We start from the raw sequence: 25,596 nt of genomic DNA on the forward strand, positions 1-25,596 counted from the left end.
AGTGACAGAGTTTCCCTGTCCTTGACAGGGGCATATTTGCGTTAGAAATGGGTAGCCTGGTGAAATCAAAGATTAGCTCAAAGGAATAAGGTGCTAGGAGTGAATTCTAGGCACCAGGATGCCTGCATGGTGACAGTGTTTTTGGTTCAGGGTTCAAGGGCATCGCTCAGATGGAGCCCCATAGATAATGACATCCCTACCACCTTTAAAGTCCACCACATTTTCAGATGGAGCATAACTATAAAATAATGACCACCATGTCTCCTGTTCACCTGCTTATCACCTTATGGGGCTGGAGGGCAGTAGTTGGTTCCCCTGCCCTAGAAAAGTAAAGCAACTTGCCCATAATTCCACTGTGTGTCAGTGTCAGCTCAAGACTAGAAGCAAGGTTTCCTGGCTCAGAGACACACGCTTTTTCCAATGCGCCACAGGTGCTTCTTGGAACAGGTGCACAGTGGACAAATGAGCACAGACTGCATGTGTGGCCTGTCATTTATTCATTCAGCTAAGCATTCCTGATGTTGCCTCTGGGCCAGGACCTTTGCTGGGGCTGAGGATGCTGGGATGACTGATTGAGTCTCTGACCTTGAAGAGCTCCCAGAAAAGAGAACCCACAATGACTATACTAGTGAAATACTAGTGAAAATACTGACGTATGTGAAAATATGGTGAAAATAGTTACAATCCCAGTGAAATACTAGTGAAAGAGGAACGTATAAAATGTTATTGATAACGGCAGGAAGCAGACAAATGCCTAGGCAGATAGGATGGGGTCCCCAGTGAAATCCTACCTTCAAGACAAAGACAGTTTAAAGTCCAGCTACAAGTCCCAGCTAAATCCATGAACCAGATTGAGAACCTGTTTTCCCATTCAGTGCGCTTTCCTCTGATTGCTCCCCACCTTTCACCTATTTTACATATACCTACCCTTTCCTAATTTTTTTTTTATACTGTGAGTGGTGTCTTTGCTTTAACCTTTTTTGCATACTGACAAACCAGTCAGCACACACTCCCCATTCTGAGTCCATAAAAAGCCCCAGACCCAGGCACAGAGAGATAGAGAAACCATCTGACTGCAGGGGTTGGGGACCACCCCTCCTGTCCCCTCTCCACTGAGAGCTTTTCTATCACTCAATAAAGTTCTTCTCTGCCCATCCTCACTCTTCAAATTGTCAGCATATCCTCATTCTTCTTGGACACGGGGAAAGAGCTCAAGAACCCCTGAATGTGGGTACAAGCTATAGCACAGGTGGGTCAGTGGGCATGGCACCTCCAGAGGCAGTCTGTGGCCATGTGAGGCCTGGGCAGGAGGCATTGCTGGCCATGGAGGTCCCCGGGTGGCAAGTAGCAGGGAAGAATCCTGTGTCATTATCAAAGTTGTGAGAGACATGATTATGTCTTTCATGTGATGGGGTCATGTGACTTTTGATTTGGATATTGAAGGATAAGGAGGTCCATATGTGCATATGGAGGTGGGAAGGCTTATCACCCTAACTCACAGGTCCTTAGATTAACATTTGTCCAACTGTTATTTAGGTTGATACAAAAGTAACTGCGATTTTTGCCATTGCTTTTAATGGTAAAGAAACACAATTACTTTTGCACCAACCTAATAAAACCATTTATGCTCTTTTGATGAACCTAAAACTTTCTTCAGTCTTACAAATTCAGATATATCACTCTAGGAGAAGAGATTTTGTCTAACTTTATGATCTGTAGTCTGTTTTGGGAAAACAGATTGCTTTTCCATTTACCAAATAAAAAATTACATTAAATCTTCTTTTAAAAATTGTACATGTAATTTTCTTGTAAAAATACACAATTTTCTTGTAAAAATGGTGAGAAACTCTCACAATTCTCTCCAGATTCTGGGGTTCTAGAATCTCTATTTTTTACTCTCTGGCAACAAAAAAGGGAACAGGAATTGTCAGCAGGCTCAACCTGAAGGAATGGTTTTATCCTGCTGCCACTGTGTGAGCTGCTAAGCCTTGTGAACCCTCCAGGGCCTGGGGCTAGAGAGACCCTCCCTCCCTGTCCAGCTCCCTGTGTCCCTCTGTCTCTTATGATTTTGGGATGGGACAGGTAGGGCAAGCCCCAAGTCCCTGGGCCAGCCAGCATCAGCCCACATTTCTGACCCTAAAGCCCTCCTTCTCCCTCCATATTTGCGGTCTTGAAATGCAAATAAGGAACCACTTCACACTTCCTAGGATGGCTACAATTAAAAAACAGAAAATAAGTGTCACTACGGATGTGGAGAAACTGGAACTCTCATGCATTGCTAGTGGGAATGTGAAATGGTGCAGCCACTGTGGAAAACGGACTGGTGATTTCTCAGAAAGATAAACACAGAACTGTCATCTAACCGAGTCATTCCACTCCCAGGTATGTATCTGAAAGAATGGAATGATAGCTGTACACCCATGGTCATAGCAGCTTTATTCACAATCGTCAGAAGGTGGAAGCAGACCCAGGTGTCCATCAAGAGAATGGCTAAACAAAATATGGAATATGCATGTACTAAAATATTCAGCCATAAAGTGGAACAGAATTTTGATACACATTACAACATGGATGGACTTGAAAGCATTATGCTAAATGAAATAAGCCAGACACAAAATAAATATTGTAGGATTCCACCTGTGAGCTACCTAAAATAGGCAAATTCAGAGACCAAAAGCAGAATAGAGGCTGGGTATGCAGGCGGGAGTCACTGCTTAATGGGTACAGAGTTCTTGCTGGGGATGATGAAGAAGTTGGGGTATAGATAGTGGTGTGGTCCACAGCCTTGTGAATGTCATTAATGCCACTGGACTGTTCATTTCCACATGGTTAAAATGAGAAATACTGTCTTAGCTATGGTTTACTATTAAAAAAAAATCCTGGTTAAAAGTTTTTTCTCTTTTTGAGATGGATTCTTGCTCTTGTCACCCAGGCTGGAATGCAGTGACGTGATCTTGGCTCACTGCAACCTCCGCCTCCTGGGTTCAAGCGATTCTCCTGCCTCAGCCTCCTGAGTAGCTGGGATTATAGGTGCCTGCCACCATACCTGGCTAATTTTTGTATTTTTAGTAAAGACAGGGTTTCACCATGTTGGCCAGGCCTTGTGATCTGCCCACCTTGGCCTCCCAAAGTGCTGGGATTACAGGCGTGAGCCACTGCTCCTGGCCAAAAATTTTTTGAGAAGGACGTCACCAGGCCAGAGGAGGGTGCATCGTGGGCCGCTCTCAGGCCCCAGGGGCACACTGGCTTCCACTAATTCTGCCTGAGCAGCCCCACCCAGCAGGAGTAGTAGAATGGCTGTGCCTTGGTCTCCCCGCCCTTTGGGGATTCCCTTATCTTCTTAGTGCCATGGCATCTACTGTTTTTCACCTTATCTACTGTAGGCAGCAGCTTTTACTATACTTGGATACTTAGGTCTCATTTACCCTCATAACACCTAGTGAATTAAGGATTATCACCCCATTTTGGGATGCAGAACCTGAAATTCTGAAGGAAGTGATGTGCCAGAGGTCACCCAGCTAGTAGGAGGCTGAACTGAGCTTGGAGCATTTCTCTCACCATCAGGCCCTAGTCCTCCACGCCCCTGCCCCACCCCTCCTCTCCTTTTGCTATGGTGTGAGACTAAAAAGGCACTGACTGGTCTGGAAGTCAGGTGGCCTGAGTTCTAGTCCAGATTGTGCTACCGTGTGACCCTGGACAAATCACTTTCCTTGTCAGAGCCTCGAATTCCTCATCTGTAGGAGGCACTGCTGATTTGTCTGCCCTCCCCACTCCAGAGGAGTTTGGAGGTCTCAAAGGTTATAAATGTGCTTTATAATGATACAGACAGTATCATGTCAGTTATTCTAAGCTTGTTTGATTAGTCATTCTTAAGTCATTATGAAATGGCATCATTGTCACTAATCAGGAAGAAACTTTCTCCCTCGACACTGTTCACTCCTCAGTCACCTACTGCCTGCACCTGGAAGAGGCCAGCCTCTCCGCTAGTCTTGGGTTCCAAGGTTTTGCCTGGCTGTGGGCTGGAGTTTTCTAGCAAACTGCTGGGAGAGGAAGCCAGCTCGAGGAATAAGGGAGCCTCTTGAGTTGACATAACTTTCTGAGCCCTGGCCCCAGACTGAGAATGTGTTGATTCTGGCTGCTGATGGGGTGGCCAGCTGGAGCAGCAGCGTTGGCTCCAAGATTGCAAACAAAACAGTGACTGCAGGGAGAAGTGTGACTGCCTTTAGCTTTCTCTGCTGCTAGTGTAAGCTCTCTTCTTGCTTTTCCCTTGGTAAAACCTTGACCTTTCACTTCCAACCCCCACTTTGCATGACAGGCCCCTGCTTCCAACTTAAGGGTTCTTGGCCCCTCACTTTTGAAATCTAACTAGTTTCTGTCTTGTTCATTCCACCTCCAAAATATTGAGACTATCCTGTTCTCTCAGCCCGGTGGCCACTGTCCTAGTTAAGTATACCTCTGTCTTTTCCTTGCCCGATTAAAACTGCCTCTTTACTGACCTCTTGGCCTCGTGTCTGGCACCCACCAATCCATCTACGCAGGCTACCAGGGTGACTTTCCTTTATAAAAAAGACCTGACCTTGTCACATCCCTGCTTAATAACTTCTGGAAACTCCTTATTCTTGACACTTAAGGCCTTTATGCCCTGCCTCCTACCTCCTCTCCTGTCTCGGCCTATACTCCAGCCACAGTCTTCTTCCTAGGCTGACTTTGAAGTCTCCAGTGCTTGTCTGTGCTGTTCCTTCTACCTGGAATGTCTTGCCCTTCCTCCTCCACCTCCACTTTGTGATACTTCAAGGCTCAACTCAAATGCTGCCTCTTGGCTGGGTTTGGTGGCTCACACCTGTAATCCCAGCGCTTTGGGAGGCCGAGGCGGGCAGATCACTTGAGGTCAGGAGTTTGAGACTAGCCTGACCAACATGGCAAAACTCCATCTCTACTAAAAATACAAAAATTAGCTGGGTGTGGTGGCAGGCACCTGAAACCCCAACTATTTGGGAGGCTGAGGCAGGAGAATTGCTTGAACCTGGGAGGCAGAGATTGCAGTGAGCCAAGATCATACCACTGTATTCCAGCCTAGGCGATGGAGGAGACTCTGTCTAAAAAAAAGAAAAAAAAATGCTACCTCTTGTGAAACCATTCCTGGCCTGTTTCCAAATAGGTTTAGTTACTGCCCACCCCCAGCCTTCTTACAACGTGGTCACTATTTCTATCACTGTCTTTCTAGACAATGAGTTCATTTTAAGAATCTCATTATTTACCTCTGTCTACAAAGTCCATTGGATGCCTGGCACATATTGGGTGTTTGGGTTTGCTTAATAAGCAAATGCTCCTAACAGTATGTTAAGAGCGTGGGGCTACAAAGTCATGCCCCATTCCCTTCATGCCTTTGTCTTGAGTCCTCCCAGTCTCAAGATTCTGTCTCTCCCCCATCAGATCTATGTCTGCCTCCAAAATGTGCCTATCCTCCTTTTTTGGGAAGGAGTTTCCCTTGGACATTCACTAGTGTGTGTGTGACAGAGGGACTTTGGTTTGTCCCAAACATGCTCCTTCTTTGTGGCAATCCTTCATTCAAGGATCCTGGGGTATCCTTCTTTATTCCCTTCCTGAGTTCATACATGCTGATCTCTAGGCTCTGCAAGGACACTGTTATGGCCAACACATAGTAGGTGCTCATTAAAGCCATGTTAAGTGAATACATGAATGGTCACTTCTCTACTGGGGTGTGATGGAATGCTCAGTAGACTTGGAATCAGAAGACAAAGATGCTGCCACTCGGGCTGTGGCTGTGGGCAAGCCATTTCATCTTTGAGCTTTTGCTTTCTTGCCTTTAAATTGGGGATAATGCCTGTACTTCACAAGGATGCAAAGGATGAATGGAGATGAAAGGGCCTAAAACACAACCAACCACAAAGCTCACGAGCATTTCATTCATTCTCAGCTTCCTCCATCAAGTGTAGAGGGTTCATCTCCACGGTCATCCTCCTCCTGCTCTTTTAAGTCAGGCATCTGGGCCAAAATGACTTCTGCCCAGGGTCCCTTGTAGCATCCAGGAGCAGCATGATGTGGAAGCAAGCCAGCTTTGAATTCTGACAGTCACTTCCAAGCTGTAGGAATTTGGACCTGTCTGCCTACCTGTAAAAGGAATGTAACAGCACCTACCTCATAGAGTTGCTGTGAAGATTAAATGAGATGTATGTCAAGTGAATTAGATGACACTCAAAATTTGGTAACCATTATGACTTTCACCTGATGAACCTGGGTGCCCCTGAAAACCACACAGGTAATCATGCTGCCCTCTTGTGGACAAGAGGGCACATAGCCCAGCAAAGGCACCCGCAAAGGGTTCCAGTGAGAGAAATCAAACCACACATAAGGAACTTCTCTCCTCTACTAGGGAGCTCATGAATTACCCTGAAATATGTCGTCATCAACTAAATCAGACATTTTCAGACACTGATGCACTTGTTAAAATGCAGATGAGTTCTGATTCAATAGGTCTGAGATGGGGACACAGTTCTCTAACAAGCTTCCAGGAGATACTGAGGCTACTGGCCCACAGACTGCCCTGAATAAAGTTGCTAACTATAATAATGTAACAATGTCATAACAGGAACTACTTATTAAGTGTCTACCATGTGCCAGTTACTGAGAAAGCCAGTTAACCTAGTTTAACTTGTATAATCCTCAAGACTCTGTGGGGTAGATACTGTTTATCTCCATTTTTCAGATGAGTAAACTACAGCACAGAGAGAAAGTTTGTTGCCACACCACACAGTGTAACGGGTGGACCTTGGATTCTAATTTAGCCACCCTGGCCCCAGAGCCTACTAGGAAGACGCCTCTGACAATGTGTGGCGGACCACCTAGGGAGGAGGAGGGCAGCAAAGGTACTGAAGTGATCGAGGTGAGAGATGAGGAGGCCTAAGCTAGGGCACTGACTATGGGATGGAAAAGAGGGGACACGGAAAAGAGAATGAACAGGATTTGGTGGGAGACCTGAGGTAGGTGTAAGAGAAGGCATTCACTGTGGGTATCTGGTTTGGACAACTGGAGAGACGGTGGTACCTATCACTTACTGAGCCAGGAAACACTGGAGGAAGAGTAAGTTTCATGGGGAGCAAGTTTCAGGAGAAAGGTGGATTCAGCTTTAGAAATAGTCAATATGAAGTGGCTTTTGGTCATCTGGGAGAGACAGGAGGAGGTACCTGGGCCTAACTGTTCAGAGTTCAGGAAATGATTTGGGTTGTGGATAAAGTTTCACATAAGTGAAGCTATGGTGACTGAGATTATGTGGATAGCGCACAGATTGCCCTGCTCTGGACCAAAGTCGACACAGTCAATAATGAGGAGAGATGGGACTGAAATTCCATCCTGGCTGCAGAGGAGGGTGGCTCTGACCATCCCACTGGGCATTCTGGATCTGGGACAGGCAGAACATATTGAAGGGCTATAGGGAAAGGGGTTTCTGGAGTTCCGTAAGTCCGATGAGCTGTCCCCTGCCCCCATATCAGCAGAAATAAGGACAATTCAGAGAGAAAGACCAGACCAATAAAGGTTGGGAGATATTTATTTTCTTTAAACAAGGTCATAAATAACAAAAAACGAAGTAGGTCCCAGACTCCGGACCATGCAGCAGGACAGGGGTGAGAGATTGTTGAGTGGAAAGATGGAGGGGGCTACACATCACCTAAGACAGTCACAGCGAAGATGGGCTTCAGGACACTGCTCCTTCCTGCCCTTGGAAATGGCGTGCCTGGGCAATAGGGACAGGCCGCAGTGCTGTCGAGGCAGCTGGAAGAAGGCAAAGACTGGGGATGCCAGGCTGTAACGCTTCTATGTGGAGTGACGTGAAATCCACAAATGGCAAAGAGAAGCTGTAGGTTTGAAGAGGCAAGAGGGCACTGCACACCTCCAGGAACCAGCTATGAACATGGTGAAATTTGATGATTAAAAACAATTCCATAGGCTTTGGCCTGTGGCTTTGTGCATGGGCTGTATTTAACCTGGGTTGCTGTGTGGCAGGTGAGGGCTCAAGAGGCCCCTGGAGCAGCCTGGCCTCAGCCCAGGGCAGGTGCCCAGACATGTGGAGTGGGACAGTGGGCTCTCCCAGATGGGAGGCCATGTGCTTGGACTGGCTGGACCTGATTTTCAGGCTGGTTTCTTGTGATGCTACCCACCACCACCCCTCCCGGTGCCTAAGGATGGGATTTTGGCCTCTCTGGGTCTTCCAAACCTGGAAGAGTATGACTAGGATAAAATGGTACCTGACTAGTGTTTTATTTGAAAGGGAAAAATAAGGACCACCCCATACATTGTCCATCACATGAGGCAGGGTTGGACCATGCCAAGACAATCTCAAGGAATGGAGGTCCCTGAGCCTGGGAAGACATTTGGACTCAGGTGTATCGCCTGACGCTAGGAAGAGGGGCTCAGTATGGCAAATCTGGAGGCTTTACCCTAGGCAACGCAGGGAGAGCAGGCAGGAGATACCCCAGTACAGGGAAGGGAAAGGAGCAGGGGAGCCTTGGACTGGGGAAGCCAAAGTTGGTCAAGGACCCTGGAAAACAATGCTTTTGGCAGAATACATGAAAAGGTTGGTACATCTCGGGGTGCCCGTCTACAGGGAGCCAGTGTCACATGGCCAGGCGGGACGGGGAGGAGGAGACAGTGGCATCACAGTGGCCTCTGGTGCGACGTATTTACAACAGAGCTCGATGTTGAGGAGGGGTGGACAGCAGGTCACTAACAGCCAGGAAACACACTGTGGAAGAACAGAAAGAGAAAGAGAAACAAATGTAACTATCAATAGCTTTCCCTTGCTTATCTGTGTCCTCCAGGAAGCCCGGCCTAATGACCACCAAAGCAAATCTGACCCATCTCATAGCCCTGACCAAAGCTGGACCCAGGGTCTGCTCTCAGTGTGCTGCTCATTTGTCCAAGGCTCCAAATGGTCGAAGGGCCCCAGACAAACACTGTTCAGTAGAGAAATGAGGTCTTTATTGTTGGTTCCTGGGATCCATCAATGGTCAGTTGTTAGAGGGATAGCTCAGCACAAGGGTGTCGGTTCTGTGGTTTACTGTCCCAGGGTCTCGCCATCATCTCCAGTGCTTACCCTGCCCTGTTACTCTCATCTCCCAGGCCCTGGAATTCAGAGTTCCCTAAGGCAGAAGTCATTTCCTTTTCTTAATATTTCTTCTTCAAACTTTCTGAGAGTGGGGAACAAGTTCCCCCGAACCCTCACCAAAATCAGAGAAGAGACTTTTCAATGGTAGGAATGACTCCTCATCAGGGTTGTGGGCTCTCTGAGGATCAAAAGCCTTCTGCAGTACAGACTAGGAGCTGGCTGAGGTGGGTCAAGACAACCTGGTTTGGGGTCAACATGCCTCTCTTCTTTTTCCTCAACAGAGCCCAACTGTGTTTCCTTAAACAGATGAAGAGCTTCCTAGGATGAGAGGCCTGGCCCTGTTTCTTCCTCTAGGCCAATAGAGGGGGAAACTTTGCCTCCCTTGAGGCATTTGGTAAAATCTGGAGACATTTCTGTTTGTCAGAACTGTGTGTGGGAGGGGTACTACTGTTATCGGGTGGATAAAAGCCAGGGATACTGCTAAACATCCCACAACGCACAGGACAGCCCCCACAATGAAGAATTATCCACCTCAAAATGTCAATAGTGCTGAGGTTGAAAACCCTGCTCTAGAGCTTCCAGGATCACCTCTGCAGAGTGGCTAATATTCTGCCAGCTTCGGAAAGGGAGGGGAAGCAAGCATGGCAGAGCACCCATTCCATTCCCAGCTTGCTTAGTAGCTGGCCATGGGAAGACACTCTGCAACACTGTAGAAAACCCTGCTCTAGGCCAGGCGCGGTGGCTTGTGCCTATAATCCTAACACTTTAAGAGGCCGATGTGGGTGGATCACTTGAGGCTAGGAGTTCAAGATCAGCCTGGCCAACATGGAGAAACCCCATCTTTACTAAAAAAAAAACCCAAAAAACAAAAAACAAACAAAACAAAAATTAGCTGGGCATGGTGGCGCATGCCTGTGATCCCAGCTACTTGCGAGGCTGAGGCACTAGGATTACTTCAGCCCAGGTGGCGGAGGTTGCAGTGAGCCAAGACTGTACCAAGGAAACAAAAAAAAAAAAAAAAAAAAGAAAAAAGAAAGCCCTGCTCCATGGCCTGCCCAGCTTTCCCTGGCAGCAGGGCAGGAGAAGCCAAAGAAAACTTCTCTAGGAGCCTGGAAATGGACTGATTCCTATCCCAGCCTCCTCAAAGGGGCACCTCAAGAATAAATGCACATCACAGTGGGGGGTGAGACTAGGCACAATTTAATCACAGCCTCAGCATCAACCCACTGGAGCACAGCACAAAGAAACAACCCACCATGGCTTGGTAGAAACAGACATGCCAGGTTCTTCACTGAGGAAGAGGAAGAAAGGCATGGTGACCAAACCAGGCAGGGGTAAGGCAGAGGTATTTATAGTCCTGCAAATATCTGTTTGTCAGAGTTGGCCAGCACTGCTGGGGTTCTTAAACCCTTGTACCCGCCTTACCACTGGAATCCACCGATGGGTTCTGCAAACCTGTGCCGGATCAGGAAAGTGGCAACAGCTTCAGCTACCTGGAAAAGGGAGAGATATTCCAGGCCATATGAAGGTTACTGATGGGGCTTAGCCTTGGGCTGTGGGCTACTGTTAGACGGTTAGGCTCTACAGTGCCCTCATCCCACCCACAGGTCTGAGCAGCTTGAAATTAAAAGGACCTAGGCCCTCCCTAGCAGAGCTAGGAGACTCTTCCCCACCATCCTTGCCAGGGATAGCTCCAAAGAGCTCAAGAGGAATGACGTGAAGGGCTTATTTGTGCCCTTAGAGTTACAAAACAGTGTTTTCCCACAGGAGGAGTCCATATTAATTCCTAACCTTGCCTGTGGTTTAGGGAGCAGTTTCTACCCTAATCATCCCTCTTCCATCTGGCTTTTGGGGGTATTGGAGAAGTAGAGCTGAAGATCTTAACCACAGGGCCCTGGGATGAAATAGCAGGGTGTCAGTGGCTCCTCAGCACACATACACAAAGCCAATACCATAAGCAGCTGCCAGGGAGAAGTTGGAGAGCTGGTGGAATTGCATCTGCATAGGCTCCACAGCAGCTGCTGCAGGCAATGCAGGCTGAGACTCAGAGACTTGTCTTCTGTGACATCCAGGGTTATTCTCACAGTTGTCCTTTTACAGTCATTGAACACCAGACTCACCTTGTCAGGGGCATCCTCATGGACTGCATGGCCACACTGAGGTAGGACCTGCATCTGGAACTTCCCTGGAGAGGAATCAAAGCAAGGCAACTTCAGGGACTAAAAGAGCCCTGTCTTATGCAGCCTCATAGGTCACTCCGGGAGCCCAGGACCTACCTCCCCATTTCCAACCTCACCTCAACACTCTGGACCCAATTATCAAGTCTTGCTGAGGATGGTAATACAAGTAATTATAACCTTGTGCCAATCATTTCCCTTCACTTTTTCCTTCTGTCCTATTTAGCGTACATTTACTCTGGGCCAGAGACACACAGAAGAAACAGTTCTTGTCCTCAGGGGATTTACAATCCAGTAGGGGAGTAAAACACAACAACCAACATTTTAATGCAGCATGTCATTCCTATGATGAAACTGGGCATGTGGGGCTGTAAGAGCATAAGAAAGGGAACTTCACAATCCAAGAGGGACCCAGGAAGGAAAAAAGGCTTGAAATGGCTTGGAATAAAAGAAGCTTGGCATGGTGCTTATGAGAGTGGTTAACAATAAGGCTGGAGAGGTAAGCAGGGGCCAAACCATTAAGGATTTTGTCAGCTATGTTAAGGATTCAAAATGTATTATTACAATAAGTTACCATTTGAGCACTTAAGCATGTGCCAGGCATTGTACTAAGCACCTTCTCATATTGTCTCACAGAACACTGTAAGCTCATAGGTAATGCGACAGTGATTGAGAATGAACAGCGATGACTGATAAAGAAGATCCCTAAGGAGACCCAGAGCCCTCATAAGTAGAGACAGCAGATTTTCTCAGCCTCACATTATCTATTTATAAAATAAAGGAATGGGATTGAAAGTTCTTCTGGTCATTACATCCTGTGGTTCTTACCCCAGTTACATAGGATTCAAAAAGTTTTCAGTGTACTCTTCTATCCATTTTTAAAGTTGATTCTTAAAATCTACTCTATAAAATTATGCACGAAAATACTGAAATTCTTTTTTGAGATGATGAAACTGAGGCCAAAGTTAGTGAAGTGACCTGCCCAAGGCCACTTCGTTAATCAGTGGAGGAATAAGATGATCCCAATTAGTAAAGTCCAGCTTGTGCCCCTCCTCCTGCAGTAAGCTGCCTCTCTCTGGGTGCTCGAGCCTAGTCAAATCTCCCATCTAGCTCCTAAAGTACTGTTGTTAATGCACTTGGATCCAAACACAAAGCAGCACATGGCCCTCTTATAAGTTTCAAGTAAGTTTACATTTTACATGCCACTGGTGCTTGCCTCCCCAGGAGTGTGTTATTTCCGTAAGAACAGGGGACGATGGTGTTATTACTTGCTCTATATCCCTAATAAGAACTAACACAGGGTTGGGCACTGAGTAGATGCTTAAATTTAGCGAATGAATGATGAACAAATGCCTAGATCCAAAACTTACAACTCCTATCTCCCTGTTGTTTCTGTTAGATCAGCTCTGATGACTAGGGATGCATCTGTCCTTCCTCTTTGGAAGAGTCGGTATAATCAGGGAGAACTCACATACACCAACAACACTGTGCCAGGTACACATAAAATAACACGCTCATGGGTAATCCTCACAATTATTCTATGATGTGGGAATATTTCCAAGTTCTTCTCTCCCATTGCACAGATTAGGAGCCTTAGGTTCAGACAGCCTAAATTATTTACCCAAGTTGTACTATGAATAGGTGGTAGTTTTCCAGGATTTCATAACTAAGTCAGCTGGTTTGAACACAGTGCTGGGAAAGCTGTGGTTTGGAATCTATGCAGCCTTAACCATTTCCTTTTGTTTTGTGGAACGTTCCTTATCCTCGCCATTTACTCTATACTCATAGGAGGCTTTCTTTAAACCAGAAGGTGGTCTTGATATAATCTATACTGAGGAAACAGGAGGACATCTCGTAAGGAATCATGATTACTTCCTGAATATAATGAAAGGCATCATTTGTTAACTACCTGCATTTTTTCCATTTAAACTTCATGTAACTGTACTGAGATATATCATTATCTCCATTTTATAGATGAAAAAACTAAAAATTAAAGAAGTTAGGAATTCACTCATACCGCAAAACTATTAACAGTGATTCAAACCCAGGATTGTCTGACTCCAAGGCTGGTGATCAACAATGACTTCAAATGCTATCCCAGTCCATGTCAACTGCCTTCAGGCAGTCTCAGGGGCCATGTCTGATTCTTCTGTCTGCCCAGCATCATGCACAGGTCTTGCACAGAAAGGGTGCCTAGGAAAGGTTTTCTGAATTGAATTTAAGTGTCTTAGATTCAATTTCATGGCACTGATGTTGGTCATTATGGGCTTAGACGTTCATAAGAATCTACTTAAATAAGTGTCTAAGCCCATAATGACCAACATCAGTGCCATGAAAAAAAATCACACAGTCCCAGCTCATGGTCCTGTTCCAGGCCTCAGGATACAATGTAGTTAAAGGAAGGCAAAGCCATGAAGGTCTGGGACCAGAGTTTTATATTCAAGAGGCTCTGAACAACTATTATGAAGGAATATAGCTCCTTTTGCTGTGGAAAGCTTGAAGATAGCTAAAAGAACAGTTTGAGAGGCCCATGAGACATCCAGCAGTTTTGCTACATGGGCTAGGACTGGACCTCAGGAGAGAGGGATGAGGTGGATGTTTAACTTTGGGAGTCATCAAGGTACAAATGGAAGCCATGAAATTGTCCAGGGAGAGTAAGTAGGGAAGAAAGGTCTAGAACAGATTCTGCCTGAGCCTGAAACTTTGGTCTTGGAGTTGGCACCTCTTCTTCCCATAACCCAAAAGTTGCATGCCTACTGACTTCACCTTCACTGAGTCTTTTACCTGTACTAAAGCAAGAGCCCCTACAAAACTGGACCCGCTGCCTCCACTGTCATCTAGCTAACATACATGCATCTGTACACAGTGCTCAGCATGTCACTTTTCTACTCATTATACCTCATGATCCGTTTGAGGCTGCCATCAGTTTTTTCATTTTACAGATTAAGAAGACTAAAGCTGAGGCAAGTCAGAAAACTTGGCCAGAGTCAAAAAAATTACTGGAAAAGCAGTATTCAAAATTCAGTTTTCTGAACTTCAGAGACTTTACTTTTACCATCTTACCATGCTGTCTTCTAAACAGGTATTTATATCTTTTTATATCTGGATTATCTTGAGCCTTTCCCTTTCCTAAAAATTCTAACAATAATAAAAATACTGGCCAGCTGCAGTGGCTCACACCTGTAATCTCAGCACTCTGGGAGGCCAAGGCAGGCAGATCACTTGAAGTCAGGAGCTTGAGACCAGCCTGGCCAAAATGGGGAAACTCCATCTCTACTAAAAATACAAAAATTAGCCACGTGTGGTGGTGCATGCCTGTAATCCCACTACTGGGGTGGCTGAGGCAGCAGAACTGCTTGAACCTGGGAGGCAGAAGTTGCAGTGAGCCAAGATTGGGCCACTGCACTCCAGCCTGGGCAACAGAGTAAGACTCAAAATCAAAAAAAAAAATCAAAAAAAAAAAAAAAAAAAAAAACCCACAAACAAAAAACTCATCAGAAGTCAGAATATCTCTTTTCACAGTATCATACACCTATACAGTACTTTATAATTTTAAAACACATTGCCTCATTTTAACTCTTATAACTGAAACATAGGTAGTATTACAATCTTCATTTTTGGATGGATTTTTTTTTTTTTTAAACAAATTAAAGCTCAGGAAAGGGAAATAACTTGCCCATAATCATATAGTGTGTCAGGAGTAGAGGCAGATGTTCAACTTGGATTGGACTCTAAAGTTCAGGCTTTCTCCGTTATACTTCACTATCTCAGGATGTTAATTGCCCTATCACCCTTTCTTCAGAAAAGGGTCCAGGGGCATAATTTCTTGATAACTTACCTTGCATCTGGCCAATGGTTAGATCTTTATCCAATCTATCAACACCTAGAAAACAAGAGAATTCATTGTGAAATAGATTTTGCTGTTCAAGTACTAAGTAAAAAGTGTTACAAAGTTGTAAACATGATAACATTCTCAATTTATGTTTATACCAATCCTAACTCCCAGAGCATATTCTCACCACCAGACGAAACTTTTCAGGTTGAGATTCCCCTAAAATCACTATGTTAAACTGGTTCTGAAAACAGGGTTTTACTATTTTAATTCTCATAATACTCAGAATATCCTTATACCACTGTATCTAACTCTAGGCTAAGAAGGACTTGAGCTTGACCAAGTAGACAGGCCAGGCCAGAATTAGGTCATCCTAACACTTAGATGAATGCCTATGCTAGTTAGGTTTAGAGACTGGGTGTAGGGAGGAGAAAAGGCATAGATGAATGAGGAAGGTATTCTACTTTGGATGTCACTACTCATTTGGTGAGAAGTTTTAATGAGGTCATATTGAGATGACAATATACCAACACTGCTATGGACTGAGTTGTGTCCCCCTAAAACTCATGTTGAAGCCCCAATTCCCAGTGTGACTGTATTTGGAACTAGGGCCTATAAGGACGTAACAAAGGTTAAATAAGGTCATGAGGGCAGAGCTCTGACATGATAGGATGAACGTCCCTAATTAACGTCCTTAAGAGAAGAGACACCAGAGAGCTCACGTTCACTCTTTCTTGGCCATGTGAGGGCACAGAGAGAAGGCAAGCCAGGAAGAGAGCCCTCACCACAACCTGACCATGCTGGCACCCTGATCTCAGACTTCCAGCCTCCAGAACTGTGAGAAAATAAATTTCTGTTGTTTAAGCCACCCAGTCTATGGTATTTGGTTATGGCAGCCTGAGCTGACTAATACATGCACATATACACTTACCAGCCAAGAGCAGCAATTTAGGAATGGGACAACTAAGAAAGAGATTGGATAAGCCTCGGAACCAGCCATCCCAGTATTTTTCTGTTTTTGCCAGTTCAATTCTCCAGGTGTATGGATGGTCTTTCTTGGTCTGGAGGAATAAGAGCAAGTTCTGAGTCTCTGAGGGCAAGCCCTGGAGGAACAGGATTAAAAACTAGATCCCTGGGAAAAGGAAAGGGAAGGAAACTAGCACTTATTAAGGACCTACTGAGTCCCAAACATTTTCATATACATTCAGTCCTTCTAACAGTCTTGTTGTATGGGCCACTGTAATATTCATTGTAAGATAATTACAAGTTTACTTTTTATTGCTATTAGTTTCTGTAAGTTTAGGAAACTTTCTTAAGATCACAAAGCTAGTAAGTGGTAGTGCCAAGATTAAGCCTTTCTCATACTTGGTTGGCAAAAAGGATGTTTTTCATCAAAATAATAACTACAAAGAACATATTGCAGTATGAAAAATGTTTATAATATAAGCAAGAAACAGATTACAACATGTCATCGAAGTTAGGATTCGTACTGGAAAAATGTGGTATACTTATAGTAAAGTACGAAAAAGGAAAACTGAAAATAGGTTGATTTGTTAGTAGAGCATTTTTTCTTATATTTTATGATAATGATATAATGTTCCTGCAATAGTAATTTTGAAAGGAAATATGAGACAAATATGACAAAATGTCAACATTTATTAAATCTTTATAGTAGATAAGTACAGAGTATGCAATAAAATATTGGCTAAAAAAATAATTCTCTATAGTTTTCCATACCATTGAAATATTTGAAACATTATAATTGAAATAAATATACTGAATCAACCACAATATGAAAATCTAAAAGCGAACACGAGATAGTAACATATTACGTTAAAGATCACTGGATGCTTAAGATGTCCATACTACCCAACGTAATCTACAGATTCAACATAATCTCTATCAAAATTCCAATGGCCTTTTTTTTAGGAAACAGAAACAAATCATCTTAAAATTCATATGGAATCTCATGAGACACTGACTAGCTAAAAGAATTTTGAAGAAGAACAAAATTGGAGAACTCACACTCCCCAAGTACAAAGCTGCAGTAATTGAAACAACTTGGTACTGGCATAAAGACAAATAGACCAGTGGAACAGAATACAGAGCCCAAAAATAAACCTTCACATAAATGGTCAGATGATTTTTGACAAGAGTGCCAAGACCACTCAGTGAGGAAAGAATAGTCTCTTCAACAAACAGTACTGGGATAACCAAACAGATATGCATATTCCAAAGAATGAAGCTGGGGCCTTATTCCCCAGCTTCATTAAAGACCTAGTAAGACTAAGATTAAAGACCTAGTAAGTCTAGTAAGACTAAGACATAAAACTCCTAGAAGAAAACATGGAGGAAAAGCTGGATACTAGACTTGGCAATGATTTCTCGGATATGACACCAAAAAGCAGTGAACAAAGGCAAAAATAGACAAATGGTACTATGTGTATGGAATGGGAGAAAATCTTTGCAAATCATATATCTCATAATGGATTAATATTCAGAATATATAAAGGACGCCTACAATTCAGCAACTAAAAACATCGAGTAACCTGATTAAAAAATGGTCAAAGGGCTTGAATAGACATTTCTCTAGAGGTGATATAGAAGTGGCCAATAAGCATATGAAACGATGCTTAACATTACTAATCAATAAATAAAGGCACATCAACACCACAATGAGAAACCATCTCACCCCCATTAGGATGACTACTATCAAAAAAGAGAAAAATAAGTGTTGGTGAGGATGCAGAGAATTTGGAACCCTTGTGTACAGAGTTGTAAAATGGTTCAACCAATAAGAAAAACATTAAGGCAGTTCTTCAAAATATTAAAAATAGAACTACTACATGATGCAGGAATCCCACTTCTGGGTACATATCCAAAGAATTGAAAACAGAATCTCAAAGAGGTATCTGCAAACCCATGTTCATAGCAGCACTATGGATAACAGCCAAGAGGTGGAAGCCACTCAAATGGCCACTGATGGACGAATGAATAAACGAAATGTGGTATATACATATATAAGTCACTTCAGAAAAAGGAAGAAATGCTATCACAAGCCGCATAGGGACTGAACTTTGAGGACATTATGCAAAGTGACATAAGCCAGTCACAAAAAGACATATATGATCCCACTTATATGAGGTATCTAAAGTAGTCAAATTCATAGAAACAGAAAGTAGAATGGTGGTAACCGGGGCCTTTGGAAGAGTTTTGGAAAAGGGGAGTTGTTGTTTATATCTCAGATGTTTCACAACAATGTGAATATTAACTGTACACTGAAAAATTACCGAGGTGGCAAATTTTATGTTTTTTTAATGGATAGAAGGAAGGAAGGAAGGAAGGAAGGAAAGAAAGATGGCCAAATGGGAAATCAAGAAACTTGAGTCTTCTAGTCCTATCTTTGCCACTGATTTTCTCAGGTCCCTTCCCTTCTTTGGGCCTTGGTCTTCTGTCAATAAAAGGAGACATAAAGGTACCTTATGATTCAAATATTCTCACTAAAGAACTAATTCTATTCTCCACTGTTAATATTTACCAGGGGTAGGACACTTTAAAGGAAATACTGCCATTTCAACCTGGAACCTCAGCCTGTCCTATTCCCCACAACACTTTCCTTTAATGAGCCATTTCTAAGAGATCAGCTCTACCGTCAGAGACAAGGCATAATCTCACAAGCCCCTCCTATATGCACACTGAACTTCACAGGGAAATGACAAATTTAACATAAGAGAACCTCTAAAAAGTAATATTATAATATATATATAAAAAACAGTTCATCTCAAATCTTAAAATTTGTAAAACCAAAGGAAAAATTCTGGATAGAATTAGGATTTCTCCTGTATTTAGGTTATTGGAAATAAATCCTTTCTCCCAAGAGCTGGATCATAAAGTTTAGTTTAGATGCCTATTGGATGCTGTGAAAATGGTAATAAAGCGGGTTGATATAATGAGATCCACTTGTTGTTGGGTGGGAGAAACAGAAAGTTGGCTAACAATCTTTCTGGGATGTTTACCTGGGCGAGATGCAGTTCTCCACACAAGGGCATCCACCACAGGCCTTGCATTATCTCCCACTGTTTCACTGGAAAAGTGTTTAAAAACATAACGCTTTGTGTCAGTCAGATCTGACTGAATGCAAGTCCCAAAGCCATCATTAACTAATAACTGTGGGTCCCTTGGGAAGTTACTTAATGTCTTCCAGCCTGGTTTTTCTTTCTTTCTTTTTTTTTTTTTTTGAGACAGAGTCTCACTCTGTTGCCTAGGCTGGAGTGCAGTGGCGCAATCTCGGCTCACTGCAACCTCCGCCTCCTGGGTTCAAGCAATTCTCCTGCCTCAGCCTCCCGAGTAGCTGGGACTACAGGCGCACGCCACCACGCCCAGCTAATTTTTGTATTTTAGTAGAGATAGTGTTTCACCATGTTGGCCAGGATGGTCTCGATATCCTGACCTCGTGATCCACCCGCCTCGGCCTCCCAAAGTTCTGGGATTACAGGCATGAGCTACTGTGCCCAGCTCCAGCCTGTTTTCTTAGCTGTGAAATTGGCAGCACAAAGAACTGTAAGGATGAGCTAAAGATACCCATGTATGTGAGACAACAGGAGTGTGGTCTGGCACATAAACAAGTATTAAAATTTTTTTTAAATACATAGGATGTCAATAACCTTGAAAAAGAAGAACAAAGTTGGAGGACTTACACACTGTCTGATTTCAAGACATACAACAAAGCTACAATAACAAAGACAGTGTGGTACTTGCATAAGGGCAGACATATAGATCAATAGAATTCAGAGTCCAGAAATAAAATCTAACATTTATAGTCAACTGATTTTCAGCAAAGGTGCCAAGATAATTAAATGGGGAAAAAGGAGCCTTTTCAATAAATGGAGCTGGGACAGACTATTTATTGGATATCTACATGCAAAAGAATGAAGTTGGTTCCATTCCTGGTATTATATACAAATATTGACTCAAAATGGCCTAAATGTAAGAGCTAAAGAAAATTCTTAGAAGAAAACATAGGTATAAATCTTCATGACTTTCAGGCAAAGCCTTCCTAGATATAATACCAAAAGTACAAGGGACAAAAGGAAAAACAGATAAATTGAATTTCATCAAATTAAAACTGTCTGTATTTCTAAGAATGCCATCAAGAAAGTAAAAAGACAACCCACTGAATGGGAGAAAGTATTTGCAATTTAGGGATCTGTATCTAGAATATATATAGAACTCTTAAAATTCAGTAATAAAATCAAATAACCCAAGTAAAAAATGGGCAAAGTATCTGAATAAACATTTCTCCAAAGAAAATACATAAGTGGACAATAAGCTCATGAACTCAATATCAAGAGTCATTAGGAAAATGAAAATCAAAACCACAATCAGATACTACTTAATACACATTAGGATGGCCATAATCACAAAGAGAGAAAATAACAAGTGTTGACAAGGATACTGATAAACTGGAACACTCATACACTGCTAGTGGGAATGTAAAAGGGTGCACCCGCTTTGGAAAACGGTCTGTCAGTTCCTCAAAAGGTTAAATATACTTACCATATGATCCATCAGTTCCAATCCTAGCTGTGTACCCAAGACAAATAATAAAAGCCTATATCCACACAAAAAGTTACACACAAATGTTCAAAGAAGTATTATTCATAATAGACAAAAATTGGAAACAACCCAAATGTCCATCAAGCGATGAATGGATTAAAAACTGTGGTATAGCCATACAATGGCACATTATTCAACCATATAGAGAAATGAGGTATTTGATACGTGCTACAATATGGATGAACCCTGGTAATTTTATTCTAAGGGAAAAGAAGTCAGTCACAAAAGATCACATATTATTAGTTCCATTTATATTTTATGTCCAGATTAGGCAAATCTATAGAGATTAGATTAGTGGTTGCCAAGGCTGGGAGGGTTGGGGAGAAATAGGGAGTGAATACTCATGGACACTCCTAATTAATGTGCCTCAGTTCACCATCTCAACAGAACTGCTGGAGTTTATGAAACCACATAATTGGGCTTATAAAAAAATACAAAGAAAAAATGAGTTAGAATTAAAAATCGAGGATCTGGGTGTGTTTTAGCTTTAACTTTTATGTGTGACCATGGGCAAGTATCTGTACCTAAGTTGTAAAATGGTGATAATATCTACAATGCAGAACTAAAATGAGAATTAGAGATGATAAATGTGAAGCATTCAGCATAGTGCTTAGCACATAATGAGTAAAAAGCAATTAATTATATTAAGAGTCTCAAATCTACTAAATGCGTGCTTGATGACCTTGGGCAAATCTCTTAACTTCTGAGCCTCAGATTCTACACCGTAATATGGGAGAAAAGATCTCTCCACACCTCATAAGATGTTGAGAGGACCAAATAGACCATGCGTTATTTATACCTTTGTAAACTCTAAAGAGGTACAAAGTATTATATTTCTGATCACTGATTTTAAAGATGGCAAGAAGATCCTCAAATTTAAAATCCTGTTTAAAAATGTATTCTCCTTCTTGCTAACAGCAGCATCTCCAAACGCAAAGAAGTAGGTCATTACATGTTCATTACCTGCCATTAGTAAGATGTTTATAATCAAATCCATCCCTAGTCTGCAGTTCATGATCACTAAACATTTTCAAGAAAAAAGCACTTGTTACCACTACTTGCCTAGCAAGTACTTATAAAACACTATTTATACAACCCTGAGCTAAATGCAGAGGGAAATTCATGCAGAACATCAGTTTCTGCCACAAAATACACATTTTTTGTTTGTTTGGAATACAATTCTTGCACAGAGGACAACCTGAGTCAACAGATGACTAGCAAAGGACCATAGGATTTCTGAGTGTGACTTATAAAATCAGTTCTATGACTTAATATGTACAACTTCAAAAAAAAAAGTGCTAAGGTGTGTCATATAGACTTTCAGTGCTGTGTTGGAAAGAGAGTGATACCAATTAAGGTCAGAAAGCTTCCCCAAGGAAGCTGGGTGTGGTGGCATGCACCTGTAGTCCCAGCTACCGATACTGGGGAGGCTGAGCTGGGATGATCACGTGAGCCAAGGAATTCAGCCTGGGCAACACAGCAAAACCCAGTTTCAAACGAACAAACAGACAAAAAAAAAAAGGAAAGAAAATGAAAGAAAGCTTCCTCAAGGAGATAAACTTTGAAAGACAGATGGACAGGGTAAGATCTGAATGAGCTTAGAACAGACTAGTAGGAAACGGAATTTTTCTCATGGGAGGAAACACAGGAACAGAAGAACAGGTGAGAAAGCAGTCTGTTTTAGGGGAGGGTAAACAGTGTAAGTTTTATGTTCCAATTGGTCAGAGCTATCAACAGCGCTTTACATCTTATAGTTAAGCTAAGTATCTCTTATGATAGTGTCTTTGTGCCCTAAAATACCTAACAGCAAACAAAAAGAACAATGTTATCAGCCCTTCCCCACCCACACACAGTTTGAACCATTCCATACTACATCTTTTCAAGAATCAATTTTTTAACCCACCTCCATGTCATCTTCCTTTTTCCTCTTGCTTATTGACTCACTTCCTTCCTCATCTTCTTCTTCTTCCTCTATGATTCCTTCCACTATAGATTTTGAGCCTTCTGGACTTGTAATTCCTTCACACCTAGGTTTTTTTAAAAAAAGTGCTATTACACACCTCTTTCCAATACAGAAATTATCTCAGAGATACTCATGGCCTTTTAAAATCAAATGTTAGATAAAACTTAACAATTATCCTGGTAGGAGGATAGAATTGTGCATTTCCAGGGCTGTGGAAATCATGGCCAATGTATAACTATACTCCAAGGGCTGGTTTCCACTTCTTACACCAATACTGACCCATAGAAAGGAAACAACCATTTCCTCAGGCATGAGTTTTATTGGCATAATCTTACATAATCTTCATAACAATCCTATGAAGTAGCCCTCAAGAGTTAAGAAAATTGTCCAGCATCACCTAACTCATAAGAGGATAAGGCTGGGATGCAAATCCAGGCTCAACTAACTCCAAAACATGGTGCTTTTCTGCTGAACCCTGCTTACAGTAGAACAAGGCTCAAACAGAATGATAAAAGGCCTCACTTTTTAATTAGCTGACAGAAACCATCTGAACCAACCAATTATTGTTTTTCTCTTTCAAATGGCATCTCTAGAACAAGCAAGATAAAAAGAGACTGGGATAAATTCAAAGGTCAGCGGTAGATTTTTAAGAATGATAACTTCTCCCTCTCTGTCTTCTCTGCCAAACCTTCAGTGAAGTGTACGTTCATAAATGTTTTAAGTAGGAGTTTTATATGAAACTTGAGGTGCCAAGCTTCACATGTAGTATACAGTATAGATGTGATTTAAAAAATAGTGTAACAAAGAAACATATGCTTTGAATTTCTATAGCCTGTGGATCAGGAGGTTCAAGGCAATTTCACCTAGATCATAAGGGGCAGGAAAGTTCCAGCTATCTATGTGACAATTAACACACGTGCACATACACACTGTCCTACACATAGGTTTACTTATTAAGAGAAAACATCACTGGAAATAAAATTTTAAAATCACTCAACTATCTGCATATATGCCATGGAAAATGCTTTACTACTGATTAGACAAATTTGAGGTCTCAAAATATTTAGGAATTGAAAAGTGGGCAGTCTCACAGCTTATTCAAAGTCTTGCATTTAGACTACCTGGTATTTCTACTGAAATTGCCCTTTTAGGCATAAAACCCGTAATATAGGCTTTGAAGTCAAATACACAGGAGTTTGAATCTCAGCTATGTCATCCACGAGCTATGTGATCTTGGGAAACTACCTCTCTGAACTTCTATTTCCTCATCTATAAAGCAATACTTATCCTAAAGAGGTATTGTAGGGATTAAATGAAATAGTGCAAATGAATTAATGAATCTAGGTAATAAACATCAATGGCTCCTGACATTAAAAAAAAAGAGAGAGAGACAACCGGCTGGGCGTGGTGGCTCACGTCTGTAATCCCAGCACTTTGGGAGGCCGAGGTGGGCGGATTACAAGGTCAGGAGATAGAGACCATCCTGGCTAACACGGTGAAACCCCGTCTCTACTAAAAATACAAAAAATTAGCTGGGCATGGTGGCACTTGCCTGTAGTCCCAGCTACTCGGGAGGCTGAGGCAGGAGAATTGCTTGAACTCAGGAGGCAAAGGTTGCAGTGAGCCGAGATCGCGCCACTGCACTCCAGCCTGGGCGACCAAGTGAGACTCCGTCTCAAAAAAAAAAAGACAATCAGACATTATGTACTTCCTGATGGCAGTACACAACATCACCTATTAAGTATTCTGGCAAACAAAACACCTGATCCCAATGAAGCTTCTAGGTTTAACTATTTACAGAGAATATAAGGAACAAAAGAATATGTTAAATTATGGCCTGAGAATTCAATCAGCAAATCCAGATCACGGGAAATTCTATGGGGCAAACAGGAAGGTTTCCTCAAGAAATAAATTGCAAGGAATCAAAAAAGAAAGCGAGATACAAGTGGAACCTTAGATTAAAAGATGCATGAGAGGTGTATCAACCAATTGCTATCTACTTATTTTGATTTTTACTTTAACCATAAAAAATTATTTATGAGACAATCAGAAATGTGAATATTGATTAGATATTTGATGATATTAAAGAACTGCCAATTTTTTAGGTGTAATAATGTCATTGTGATGATATTTAGAGAGTCCTTATTTTTAGATCATATGAAAATCTTGCAGAGGAAATTATATTTGTTTGGAATTTGCTTCAAAATATTTTGTGATTGGGGAAATACATAGGGGCACAGATGAAACAAATGAGACATAGTTACGGGTTAATAACCATTGAAAATGGACAATGGGCACACTAGGGTCCATCCACTATATTACTCTTCTTTTATATGTGTGAAAATTTTCCAAAATATAAGGTTTTAAAAATGAGACAGTGCATATAAAATACCTTGCAGAGTGCCTGGCAAATAGTAAACACTCAATGCTGTCATCATTTTCATCTAACTCCTGTCTGTTCTGTTGGGCAACATTTTCTCAATTCATCAAACTTTAAGTTTATTTTGTGACTATACAGCAATATCCAGAATACCATGTAATTCCATCAGGAAAGATCAATTGGGCTAAATAATCTTAGCTCATTCTTAGAATCTGGCTTTCACTCAGGCTATGCCAGAGCTTTTTTATTATAATTCCCTCACTGCCAGGTTTGGCTTAGAAGGAGACGGTTACTAGAATGAAACTCAGCTGCCATCACTAAGGTGAACATAATTTTTCATGTCTATGCTCTGGGAGTCTTTGCTTTTTAACACATACAGTTTTGCTAAGGTAATCCAGTATTAAATAGAGGAGGAAAGAAAAGAAAGGGAAGGAAAGGAAAGGAAGGAGAGAAAGGAAGGAAAGCAAAAGAAAATCTGTAATTCCCTCACCATGTTTCTGCCTC

The 25,596-nt window shown here is 42.3% G+C and overlaps 1 protein-coding gene across 2 annotated transcripts in view; it reads right to left on the minus strand.

The window, feature by feature from the left end:
- Positions 1–7,549: 7,549 nt before the first annotated feature.
- Positions 7,550–25,596, minus strand: part of PPME1 (protein phosphatase methylesterase 1) — an 80,907-nt gene continuing 62,860 nt past the window's right edge. The window contains exons 9-14 of one of the 2 annotated variants that reach the window (XM_011996187.1): positions 22,653–22,776; positions 16,065–16,194; positions 15,140–15,184; positions 11,245–11,309; positions 10,550–10,617; positions 7,550–8,761 (exon numbers count right to left, since the gene is read on the minus strand). In XM_011996187.1, the coding sequence (XP_011851577.1) occupies positions 8,743–8,761; positions 10,550–10,617; positions 11,245–11,309; positions 15,140–15,184; positions 16,065–16,194; positions 22,653–22,776 (451 nt within the window). In that variant the 3' untranslated portion in view covers positions 7,550–8,742. Of the gene's footprint in view, positions 8,762–10,549; positions 10,618–11,244; positions 11,310–15,139; positions 15,185–16,064; positions 16,237–22,652; positions 22,777–25,596 lie in introns of both variants that reach the window. The other variant, XM_011996186.1, reaches the window with a different exon arrangement.

Source organism: Mandrillus leucophaeus, unplaced genomic scaffold (assembly GCF_000951045.1).
Source record: "Mandrillus leucophaeus isolate KB7577 unplaced genomic scaffold, Mleu.le_1.0 Scaffold504, whole genome shotgun sequence".
In the NCBI taxonomy this organism is placed as follows: domain Eukaryota; kingdom Metazoa; phylum Chordata; class Mammalia; order Primates; family Cercopithecidae; genus Mandrillus; species Mandrillus leucophaeus.